The sequence below is a fragment of the Aplysia californica genome, unplaced genomic scaffold (assembly GCF_000002075.1).
Source record: "Aplysia californica isolate F4 #8 unplaced genomic scaffold, AplCal3.0 scaffold00146, whole genome shotgun sequence".
NCBI lineage: Eukaryota > Metazoa > Mollusca > Gastropoda > Aplysiida > Aplysiidae > Aplysia > Aplysia californica.
In genome coordinates, this window is record NW_004797416.1 from 604,730 (window position 1) to 617,322 (window position 12,593).

Sequence of the window (12,593 nt, forward strand, 5' to 3'; positions counted from 1 at the left end):
GTAGAGTGGGGAATTTTCTTCGAAAAACATATGACCAGTTGGAGCAGAGAGGTGTCGTGGTGAATGGAAGAAAAATTAGGGAACAACACAGACGCTAGTCAATCAGAGTCAAGTTTGGAAATGCAAGTCGAAGTAGCCATCATTTTATTTATTGCAATTGTACTGTGTTCCTGCTAGGAAAATTCCGTTTCTCTAGGAAAGTATAAAAAGGAAGAACATCAGCTCAGTATACGGATCCTTCAAACCTTCCAAATTCCTGCCCAATTTTAGATTACATGTACATGTATGTTGCTGTGTACCATATCATTAAATAAAACAAAGGCCAGCTTAATAAAATAAATAAACATCGAGTCTTTTGTGAAGTCTTACCTCTCATATGCGTTACGGTCTTAAAGTGACCATATCAAAAGTATCCCTCTCACCTGCACAAATCCAACGACACCACTGTTCATCGTCTCCGATACAAGCCAGAGTCTTTTGCCACTGTCAGCGGGCTCTGCCTCAAGAAGGGCCATCTCTTTTTGTATGTCCTCCAGCCAAGAGCACTCAAGGCCCTCCATGTGGATAAAGGTTGGGTTGATGGGGATCTTTTGCTTCTTCCTCAGCAAATACATTGTGGACAGCAGGCCGTCCGACTTGCGGTACACGAGGTCAAAATCACGTTTGGCAAAGTACGACTGCCAGGTGCTGTGGTAGAAGCAGAAAGATAACACTGTTAATCCTTTCTTAAAACTCTCAGCAGTTGTGCATTTTATGCTGTCCAAGTTTTTTAACAAGTGGAGGAGAAACTAGAAGATCAGTGCTACCAAGTCAAAGATTTTTCTGAACACATACTCCCTCATCCACTAGCACCGATGTAAAGAAAATGCCACAAAAACATATCAGCTACATCACTCACGTTTGAAATTACAACTCCTCTAAGGAAAAATAATGCTACCACAGTCAACAACAACTTCAATTATATTATTTAATATACCATCCTTCAAGTCTAGTGCTGACAAATAAACTTGTGCAAAAAGATGTCAGGTTTTTCTATACGTTCATTTTTTTAAAGAAAAGGTTCACTAAACTCAAATCAATTCAACTTATTCTTTAAAGATAACTCAGTACTAAATTGAGCAACTGCTTCTTTCAAGTCATCAAAAAGGAGTACACTCTGCCGGCGAAGTGTGTGCTGTGGCAGCACGAATCTTTAATAAGCTGTTCTGTTTCTAGAAGCCACAAGACATAACCTGTTAGCCAGCAATGCCCAGATCTAAGTTTTGCTCACCTGTCGGTCATGAAGCGCCCGTACTCTCGAGTGCCGTTGGTGGTGGGCAGAGTAACGTTTTGGTGTAAACCCTCCAGGGCTACAAAGAGCGGGAAGTTGTGCGTTACTTCTTGCACCAGGATGAACCCACCGGGCACAACATTGTTGGCCAGATCTGTAAAAGCACTCACCACGTTGGCCTGAAACGGGAGTCAGAGTTGTACGGAGCATGGGGATGAGCTCAAATTTTATGTCTGAGATATAGGGAGCATAGCACTGACTCGGATATAAAAGACAGTGAAGAGTCAGCAGACCAAAAGATAGAAAGGAAGTTAATGTCTGAATCGAGGTATTCAACTTCATAATATAAAACTATATATCGCTATCATTCTTTTATGTTTTTCTCTTCTCTCAATAATGCATCAACATAAAAACTTAACTCTTTTAGCCACTATTTTCATGTAGAAAAAATGGACAAGGTGAACACAACAACTGTTTTCCCTCCCAAAAGGTCAGGTACTAGGTACCTGTTTATGCAGCACATTCTTGAGCACCAACAGCGTGGCCTCGACACTGGGGCTGGATCCACCACTAGCTGGGTCCCACGTGACTGCCTTCATGCCAGGGCCTTTGAAGTCCTTGGGCAGATCGTCTTTGTCTGTGGCTGTGTAGTTGATGCCACTGCGCACCTGCAGACGTGGCACAATGTGTCTGTGGAAACATATATATAGCGATTCAGTGTTATGAATCAGTGGCTTTCTACTACTAGATGATATTTGGTTTCCACGAGAAAGCCAGGGGAGCTAAAAGAGCCGTGTTGTATTGTGTCATTCAAAAAAATGAATTATGCATATTGTGGCAAACACTAAAATGTAAACAAATAACACACTCTCTGTGACTGCAGGTCAATACACGACAACTTCCTATAGATTCAAATGTATGATCCATGATGGCCACAACTATTTCTGGGTTTTTATAGTTACCAATATTACATGCAACAGTCCTGATTTGGAACGTTTTCAGGAGGTACATTTGGACTGCTTTTGCCGAAATCGACATGATGGTCCTTAAAGAAGTGACTGGTTTACTGTCCCAAAGACTCTTAACTGTTACCCGTTCGAGAAAGGGATGGAACATTGGCAATACAAATTAAAGGATACCAGTGAGGGTAACGTTCACACATAATATATATGTGGGCAGATTTTCACAATAATGTCCCTTGTAAACTGCGTGAATTGTAAAACATATCCACTCATATTAAACATTTTACCAAATTAAAACAAAAAGCGAAAGTTGACATAGTTCACAACAGAATAACTTTAGTAACTCCTCAAAGAACTTCTGCTCTTAACCCGTTACAATAATTATATTACACAGAACACAGTTTTTCTTTAAAACCTATGGCCGATACTCCCCATATCACCCATTATTCCTGTGACATCTGCAGCCTAGTGGCTAGGCTACCGACCCATAATCATGAGAATGTGGGTTCGGGAGTTCGAGCCTAAGGTCAATCCGATGTTGTGTCCTTGGGAAAGGCATTTCACGGAGAAAGATTTTTAACTTGAATGTTCCGCCTCTTAAATAACTAATAGTGTTGAAAGGGGCATTAAACCAATACCATTTCACATTTCATCCACCCCCCTCTATTTCCTTGTTTATGGTGTTGCACCTGTACATCCTGCTACTGGCTGCGTCCACTTCTAACACGGTGTGCTTGCCGTCAGGGAAGTTGTACTTGACTATTTCCAACGCAGCATCCAGGATGTCTGTAGAGCTGAGATTATCTATAAGGCGGTCTCGACTCAGTTCTTCTTTGTTGGACGTCAGAATCTCATTCACAGCTGTTCAGCGCACACAGAAGGCGAGGGGTAAAAGAATCAGAGTGAGTAGACAGAGTTTATAACGAGAAAAGAAGGTCACGTTTCCCAATTTACGAAGCCCTTTAAGGGACCTGAATCATGTTATCATTCCTTGCACTTAAAATAGCATTCAAATAAACCTTACAGAACACAGAACAGAAACAGCTACTTGGGGGTGGGGGTGGGGTGGGGTTTCACCTGTAACATACCCTTTCTGTAGATTTTAGGAATGTTCAGAGTATTTCTATGACTGTAATTTTTACCAGAGAATTAAAACCCTTTGAAAATTGGAAATGTTTGTTACCGGTATATTCAATGCACGCACAGTTCATACATTTGAAACCACAGAATGGATTCAGCCAAGCAAGCTCTTTCTGTTTTGCACAACACCTTTTGACAACACAGCCAAGTTGTGCAATACTGCACTTTAGCGTTTCATTTTTATTAGATTTCAGATCAAATTAAATTATCCCAATTCAATTGCAAATCATGCTTTAGTTCTATGACTAACAATTCGTAACAATACTTGTATTTTTAAAATGTTTTTGCCCTTGTTTATACGCATACACTATAGCCATCGTTCACACACAGCAAACACGCAGTTTACATTCTTTGCATTATTACGGGTCATATCATCCTAATTTCCAGTGAAATTTTCCTCATGACGCAGTGAGGAGAGTCTACGTCAAGACCACAGAGGCATTTGATTTAGACAAAGTGATAAATAATTTGTGACTGAAGGCAAGCAAACCTAACAGCATCTCTACCGCACTATGTTTCAAGCTCTGAAGATTCTTGAAATTTTTCATGTAAGTTAACAAAATGTATATATCGATAAGAGTCAGCGCTCCCCTGTAGTTTTTTGTTTGTTTTGTTTTGTTGTCTTGTTGTCTTTTTCGGGGGGGGGGCATAGTATGGGGATCAAATAATGCACTTGTTAAGAGGCGTACAAAGGTGTGAGGAACTGATCACCCGAAAAGGACCAACTATCCAACTCTGCAAAAGCTTAAAAGGTTACTGAAGTACGTCTAATGTTTCGTTTTGGGAGAGAGAAGAGATTCTGCACAAGTTTTTGTTGTTGTTGTTGAACAAATGAACAAGTGTCTGGGAAAATTACTCAGGATCAGATGTACCGAGAGGATTACCAGCGAGGTAGTGTTAAGAAAAACAAAACACATCCCAGTCGGAGGTATAGTGGGTACAAGGGAGTGGCGATGGATTGGAAAGGCATCTGCATTACAAAAAAGTGTTGAATTGGAATCCCTTGGGTAAAAGATCAAGAGGAAGGCCATATGGAACCTGGAGAAGAGTCACAGACAATGGTGTACAAAAAAGTGGCAAGACATGGAATAATGTCAAGATGCTAGCCCAGGATAGGAAGAGGTGGAAAGTATTTGTCCGAGCACTATACCCTGATCCAGGGTGAGAAAGGCAATGATGATGATAAACATCCAACGGAAGTCTCCAAAATATAGTACAAAATCCGAAGCATCAAAAGTTTACTATTAATCTAAATCTTAACACCCTACAGAAGGAATATACAATGAACACATTTTTTGAGTGTTGTTTTGCGCCTTTTACAGCACACTGAATTGAATCCCAACAACATAAAATAGTGAGAAAAGAGAGAAAGGTGTACCTCCAGGGTCTGTGCTTGTTCCGGCTGGAGGGAAAATTTTCTTTAAAGTTTTGGCCAACCCGGAGTTGGGAAGCTGGCAGGCCTGTGACAGGTCCTCGTCAGAAGACATCGCAGCTGTGAAACGGAACTCTTTCAGGGCATCAGAGACAACCTGGGGACATGTTGTTTATTGCGTAAGTCGTCATGTTTCATTTGCATTTCACAAACTGCTGGACATTGCACGATAGAATTGAAGAAACATAGAAATTTCTTCTCTTCAGATTTCAGAAAGTATTAAGCATCACCAGAAACAATTTTTTTTAAAGTGACACTTCGTTCTGTTTCAATCTCACATACAATAATGAAAAGGCCTAGCAAATGAACTAAAGAGACATTTACGTTTGCATGAATAATGTATTATGCTACTCATCATCATCATCTAGTGCCAGATCTGCGACAGACATCGGCAAACATGGTTCTCCATTCATTCCTTTGCTCGGATGCTCTCAAAAACGCTACGTTTCCCTGATCTTTCCTTGTTACCCATTTGTTTAGGTTCCCTAATATGTTGTTCTGGGCCTCCCCCTGCCTCACTTGCCCTCAATTTTGCCAGTGAGAGCTAGATTTTCAAGACCCTTATGTCTATTTATGTGTCCCGAAAACTGCATTTGTCGTTTCCTGATTGTTTTTAACATTGAGCGTCCCACGTGGGTTTCATCAAGCACTACCTCATTTGATTTCTTTTCCTTCCACGATATTCTTAGCAGTCTCCTAAGAAACCACATTTCTGTTGCTTCTATTTTATTTTCACTATCTTTAGAGATTGTCCAGCATTCACAGCCATATAGAAGGGTTGACCAAACATAGCATTTCAGAACTTTCGTTTTGGTGTTCATTGAGATGTTTCTATTTTTCAGGATTGGGCTAATAAAAAAAATTTAAAAAACTAGTCTTAGACATTGTAATTTTCCGTCTTATTTATGTGGAACATTTGTCATCAGATGTTATCTTATATCCTAGATTATGCTACTAGATACAGAAAATCAGTGGCGTCGGAAGCCTAGTGGTTAGGTTACCGGACTCGTAAAGCTCGGCCCGATGTTGTGTCCTTGGGAGAGACACTTTACACGAAATTCCCATTTGGCTCGGTCCTTTCGGAAATAGACGTGAAACTTGGAGGTCCTGCTTCTTAAATAACCTTTTCGTGTTGATAGAAACGTTAAACCCACACCATTTCACTATTTCACAATTTTCACAGAAAAACATTTGCTTTTGCACCATCACCACAAACAACAGCATCGTGTCTTCTTCAATGACAGGGGATAAAGCTAATCATAACTCACATCTTTGTTGCCTGAGAGAAGCGGGAAGTTGCCACTCTTCAGAGCGTTCTTCAGACCATGCACTGTGTATTGTATGCAGTCGGTGGCGTATTGACTAAGACTTTTATCAGTAGCCACGGGGATGTTGGCCAGATATGGCACAAACCTGCATGAGAGACCGAGAGGATTAAACTTTCAATGTCATTTCTTCTACTAGTACATTACAAGTCCTTATAATATTCTCTGCTTTGTTGCAGCATGTTTCGTTTGAAATAGTAAACGTTAGCATATTCATCATAAAACAGTAAATTTCAAGCTACAAGCATGTATTACCCACCAAAATATTCAGACATGAATTGAGATTTGATTATGAGGATGCAGTTTCAGTACACATAGGCAAACATGTATTGCGAAAGACAAACACAAAACAAAATAATTGTACAGCATCCATAGACGTACCGACCCCCGAGACTTCAAACAATCTGAAAAAGGGTAATATATTTTTGTTCAACTCTTGACTAAGACAGTAGCCATCATTTAAACGTTTAAAATCATGCACCACGATATCATCATCTGGGTTTTTGTCTAACTTCTTCCGTAGCTCTGTGCTCATAGAAGGACAGTACTCTTACTTCAGTTCAACATAACCAACTGACAACAATGCTTTCCATGCTCACCACCAAAGACAATATCATTTCCTCCAATAACGTGACTGCTAATTCCGGGCAAGAATTATCTACATTTCTATTGCTCAAAATGATCTTGAACGTGGCTACTTCCGTTGCCTACTCTCCTGATCATGACTGAAAAATCTAATATTTCGTGGTGACCGCCAATGTCACATTTTCCCATAGATATCATTTCTCTTACATACAACTGAGTGGCCATCATAGGTTTCTTACCTGACCTCCTCCAGAAGTGGATTCCCGGATGGGCTGTGTTGTGTGTCCACCAGGCCAAATCCCATAAACTTGAACACCTCGCTGGTGCCATAGTCCATGTCAAGATCAAAGCGCATCTGGGACACTGAAACCAACAGCAGGCGTTAAAGAAAATCAGTACCACTGGAGTTGTGACGTTATGACATTCGATTACCCAATTGCTATCACCCACAACACCCCATTACCATTCCCTTTTATAAATTACTTTCTTCTTCTCCTTGTCGTGCCCCATCCCCTTCTCCTGTATCGCTTCCATCCCTCGCTATACCACCCGCCTCTTCAGCTCCAATTGCCTTTCATTCCTGTACTCTCCAGCTAGTCACCACGCTCCATCAGCCTTTTCTCTCTCTTTCTTTCTCTCTCTATATATATATATCTCTCTCTCTCTCACACACACACACACACACACACACACACACACACACACACACATACACACACACACACACACACACACACACACACACACACACACACACACACAAACGCAGGATCTTTTACCCCTCCTTCCCCTCAGTGCCTCTATTGTCAACGTTTCTCTAATTACCCCCCAAAAGTCATCAAAAGCTCACTCAACGTAAAAATGTCTGCTGTTGTTTAGTGTGTGCTGCCGTTATGTCTCGGGTATACTAGGATGCACATTTACTATATTGACAAATAGGTTTGAGCAACAAAATTATTAGATTGGATATTCCACAGTCAAAGCAAATCCAAATATATAGAGTAGATGGATTGACAGCAAGGGCCAGCGCATTTAGTTGTTCTAAGAAAGGAGAGTGATTATTCCTATCATATTCTAACACATGTCCAGCATAATGGTTAAGTTCCTTTAACATGAAACATTTATGCCAACAATAGGCTAGTTCATAAGATAAGATATGATAAGATAAGTCTTTTTTTTCCAGATCCTGGCTCATAGGTTAAGTGTTTCACCACATACACACACAAACACACACACACACATATGCACACACACACACACACGCTCTCTCTCTCTCTCTCTCTCTCTCTCTCTCTCTCTCTCTCTCTCTCTCTCTCTCTCTCTCTCTCTTTCTCTCTCGCGAGGGCGCATCCTCTCCTCCCCACACATTTGTATACACAAACTTAATAATACAATAGTGTGTTTGCACTCACGAACAGGCTCGCAGTTACATGCATAATATAAATAACATCAGTTGTCACGACCACAAAATGCCAGGGATAGGTTAATACAGTGGACAGATTCTATCGTGTCACCTGGTGTCTCCACTCCAGCTTGCTGCTGCTCTACGATGTGAGATGCGTCCAGATACAAAGCATCGAACGCGAAGGGTACCACATGCTTCTCAGATTTCTGACTGAAGACGGCAAACTGCAGGAAACAGTCCAGGAAGGCAACCCACTGACCTTTGAAGTCAATATTGGCCACTGAGGAGGAACGTAGGACATGCATAGCGAAGGGTTACATGGGAGGATGGAATTATGGGGTGAATGAAACATGGGGGTTGACGAAAAAAAGAGGAAAACAGGATTTGCTTAACATGAACAGTATGTGTGTATCACCATGTATGTCTTCGACAAGCATTATATCCACTTGCAATTTATAAATAGTATGCTCGTCTGGTTGTGTATATATAAGTATGTGTGTATTAATGTCTGGTCTGTCTGTCTGTCTACCAAAACGTCCTACTTTGCCTGTCTGTCAGTATGCATGTCTGTGTGGACGTTTTCACCCTGTCTGCCCTTAGGTATGTGCACTTGTTTGTATGTCTCACCCTGTCTGTCTGTGCTAGCCATGCCACGGAAAGGGCCACCATACTCCAGTCCTTTCATCAACATAACCAAGTAGAGCTCATCTCGAGTCAAAGGAAAGTCAGCCTTCTTGCTGTTGCGTTGCGAGCTCTGGAACAAGATAAAGGTGGCAGATAAAGGAGATTTGTCACTGAAAATCCTCTAAGGCCATTGACAAAAATGATAGCCCAACGTCAAGCTCCTGTTAAAGAAAAGTGAAACTTCATATTGTCGGCATGCCGTCACAATGTACTAAGCCCAGAAAGTGATTTTTTTCAGGAGATAGGAAAAAACCCCGGTTTTATTCTTCTAAACTTTTTTTACATTTAGAATATGAATTTCAACAAACATTTCTTTGGCACACGCATCCATTGCCACAGATTAAGAAACTACAATTTTTTAAACTCTAAATTCAGGGCATAGTACAACAATTTAAAAACATTGCAGTTTCTTAATCTGTGGCAATTATGTGCCCGTTACGTCAGCAAAGAGTGGCGGTGTGAGTATATCACATGAAGAGAATCAAAATATCTAACTCAGGTGATGTAAAATAAATGGCACATATCGTAGAGTGTTACTACAGAATGTTGCACACTGAGCGACAGGACGTATAAACACACACTTACAATTTTCTCGTCCAGTTCCTTCATCTCATTCTTGATCTTGGGTGCCTCAGAAGCTAGACAGATTTTGCCGGTGGCAACCAGCTCGTTGTTCTCTGTCACCTCAAACTCCCCAGTGCGTAGCAGACGACATGTGAACGTCAGTTTACCTTAAGGATAGGACACGAACGTTTTCATTATCATGAAAAATAGCATTACATTCACAAGATAAAATTAGCGACAACTGGCAATACAAACTATAGTTTTCACTGCTCCTCCCATCATCAACAATAAACTTTGTTGAAATGTATTATTGTTGGCTACTTGAAATATTATTGTAGTGTATAGAAAACAAAGTACTTATAATAATATGTGTGAAATTTGAGAGTTTCAATTGTGTAGGAAATTAAGTGACTTCTTGAAGAATAGTACTAAAATCCAAGCTAGTCTTTCTTTGTTCCCCCCCCCCCTTTCCCTCACCCCTACTGTTTTATCTATCTACTACTTTCCCTTCATTGTTTCCTTCCCCTTTCATAAACTCCCGAAACGTCATGGTGCTTTGAGTAACCATTACCAACTACATCTTGTGCATCTTTAAAATTACCGCACAATGTACAAAATTGCAGCAAAATTGCATTCAGAATGTAGCTCACAGTAGACACTATTTTTACTGTTCCCAATTCCCTTCTAACAAACACGCATCGATCTATACTTTAGAAAATGAGAAAAAACTTCATGTTTTTTATAGTGACCTCGGTAAGGGGCTGCCAATACGATAAATTAAGTATGCAGCATCAAGGTAAGTTGTAGTTTAAAAGGTTGTCAGGACCAAAATATTGATATTTGTAAATAACTTAAAGTTGTAAGTCGTTTAGATGTGAACAGCAAGTTTATAGCATTGGAAATGTGGTCTTAAAGTTGAATAAGTCTTGATATGGAGGGTTGTGCCGGAGCAGAACAACAATAAATTCAACAGAAACAAACAAAAACACGAAAATAAAGAGGCCGTCACTGGCTGAATCTACAGAAATACCGAAGAGTTACACCACAGGTTAGCTAATGAGCAACTTCACACTTCACAGACTACATTTTTTTAGCAACGCCACACGCTACTTATAAGCAACAAGACAAGCTGAGTTTATGAGATCACAAACTACACTCTTGAACAATGTCACAAGCTACACTTCTCGATAACGTCACAAGCTATGCTTTGGAGCAAGTCAAGAGTTACTCTTATGAATATTGTAATAATGTCATAAGCTACACACTGGAGCAACCGTACAAACTACATTTTTAGCAATATCACAAGCCACAATTCGGAGCAATATCACAAGCTATGCATTGGTGCAATATTATAAGTTACTCTTAAGAGCAACATCACAAGCTACACTTGGAAGTAACTTCATAAGCTACAATTATGAGCAGCATTACAAGCGTACCGTTCTCAGGCAACGTGGTGGCCCGAAAGATTGACACATTCTCCATGATGACTGGGAGTTTGTCAAATGTTGTGCCGTGCTGTGCAGCCAGAGCCTCCCAGGCGAGGTACAGGTAGCCACTTCCAGGGAACAGTTTCACGCCATTCAGCTGCACGGAGAAGTCAGACAATGATTGCAAAATGTACACGGATTAGAACAGATACGGAGATGACAGACTATAGTTATCAACGCTGAAGTAATTAATTAAAAGAGAAAACGGAGATGAAAGGTACATTTATAACCGCTAAAGTGATAAACACAAAGAGGGAGATGAATAACGACATTTGAGCATATGATATGATAATAAAATAAAATTGCAGCCAAAAATACTTTAATAATATATGTCTTCCGACTGTATTCATGTAGCCTGAACAAAGCATTTTTATTATTAGTCCCATCGGCCATAGCAGAGGCCAAACGTCATCTTAAACTCTTATTCTTCTGTTTTACTTGAGAAATATTCACCTCTGAGGATGCTGCATATAGTAGTAGTAGTAGTAGTAGTAGTAGTAGTAGTAGTAGTAGTAGTAGTAGTAGTAGTAGTAGTAGCAGTAGTAGTAGTAGTGGCAGTAGTGTTGTTGTTTGTTTTGTTTCAGTAAGAGTTTTACGACATTTGCAACACAATTAGGTCATAAAGTGCCGAAGATTAGAGGTGTTACAAAAGAGTATCAAAACACAAAGAAGACTAAGGAGACGTACAGACGATAGCTGATGTTTTTTTGGAAACAAGGAACAAACCACACCACAGCACCCGCCAACCACCCACCCTTTATTTTTATTTCTGAATCTGTAACGAGTGTCGTGTGATGTATTTCAAATGTGTATTGAAAGAGTTTTAGGGCACATGAAACACAATTAGGTCTTATATTGCCGAGGATTAGAGGTGTTACAAGAGAGTAACAAAACACAAAAAAAGACTAAGGAAAGGTAAAGACGACAGCTGATGTTTGATTGGAAACAAGGAACAAACGCCACCAGAGCACCCGCCAACCACCCACTTTTATTGTCTGAAAACGGCAAACTGTGACTATGTCTTATAAGATGCTTTTAACCTAATATCGCCCTGACATTACGTGATAATGCATGTCATTTTCTCGGCTGCTTATTCTGCGTACGTTAAAATGTTGAATCATTAATTATTCATGCACATTAACAAAATCGATACACGGATTAACATGTTAATATAGAACAAAATATAAAATATTCGTGTATGCAGTAAATTATATTATTAATATACTGCAACATTCCACTGTATCCTGAGAAAATACACATACTAATTTTTTTAATTAATCCATTGATTGTTTTGAATATTTTTAATACCTGTGCGCAAGGCTCAAAAATAGATCTAATTGCTCGAAAAAAACAAAAACAAAGGTATATCAGTACCACATAGACTGATACTTCATATGAATGCTAGTACATTGTTCAAATATACATATAATGTCACTTTTGCGGGTGTCGTGTGATGTATTTTTCAACTGTGTGTTTGTTGTTGTTTCGAAGCTAGACACGCTGAGACAGTTACAGAAGGAGCAGGCAGACACGCGCATGAAGATGTCAAACGGGAATTCACGACCAGTGAGTCCGCTCTACAATCGCGCAGTCAGGACCAACATCAACTTCCCGACGACGGTGAGAAAGTTTGTTTCAGAAAAGCCTACATTTTGTTATGCAGAAGTGTTTGGATTTTGTTGCTGTTGCTGTTGTTGTTGTTGTTGTTGCTGTTGCTGTTGTTGTTGTTGCTGCTGCTG

At 40.0% G+C, this 12,593-nt stretch overlaps 3 protein-coding genes across 3 annotated transcripts in view; all 3 read right to left on the bottom strand.

Moving 5' to 3' along the window:
• Positions 1-376, bottom strand: part of LOC118477584 (fatty acid synthase-like) — a gene marked incomplete at its 3' end in the record, with an annotated part of 8,542 nt that extends 8,166 nt beyond the window's left edge. The window contains 1 exon segment of the mRNA XM_035969440.1: positions 370-376. Coding sequence (XP_035825333.1) covers positions 370-376 — 7 coding nt within the window.
• Positions 377-422: 46 nt separating this feature from the next.
• LOC118477587 (fatty acid synthase-like) lies at positions 423-1,175 on the bottom strand (the record flags this gene model as incomplete). The annotated part of the gene is given in 1 exon segment (XM_035969456.1): positions 423-1,175. A coding segment is annotated over 1 exon segment (192 nt), but the record flags the coding sequence as incomplete, so codon positions are not given.
• Positions 1,176-1,266: 91 nt separating this feature from the next.
• The window catches only part of LOC101853691 (fatty acid synthase), a 15,375-nt gene continuing 4,048 nt past the window's right edge, over positions 1,267-12,593 (bottom strand). The window contains exons 5-14 of the mRNA XM_035969441.1: positions 10,804-10,951; positions 9,389-9,534; positions 8,747-8,873; positions 8,229-8,399; positions 6,954-7,077; positions 6,073-6,217; positions 4,751-4,901; positions 2,928-3,093; positions 1,777-1,960; positions 1,267-1,449 (exon numbers count right to left, since the gene is read on the bottom strand). Coding sequence (XP_035825334.1) covers positions 1,267-1,449; positions 1,777-1,960; positions 2,928-3,093; positions 4,751-4,901; positions 6,073-6,217; positions 6,954-7,077; positions 8,229-8,399; positions 8,747-8,873; positions 9,389-9,534; positions 10,804-10,951 — 1,545 coding nt within the window. The remainder of the gene's footprint in view (positions 1,450-1,776; positions 1,961-2,927; positions 3,094-4,750; positions 4,902-6,072; positions 6,218-6,953; positions 7,078-8,228; positions 8,400-8,746; positions 8,874-9,388; positions 9,535-10,803; positions 10,952-12,593) is intronic.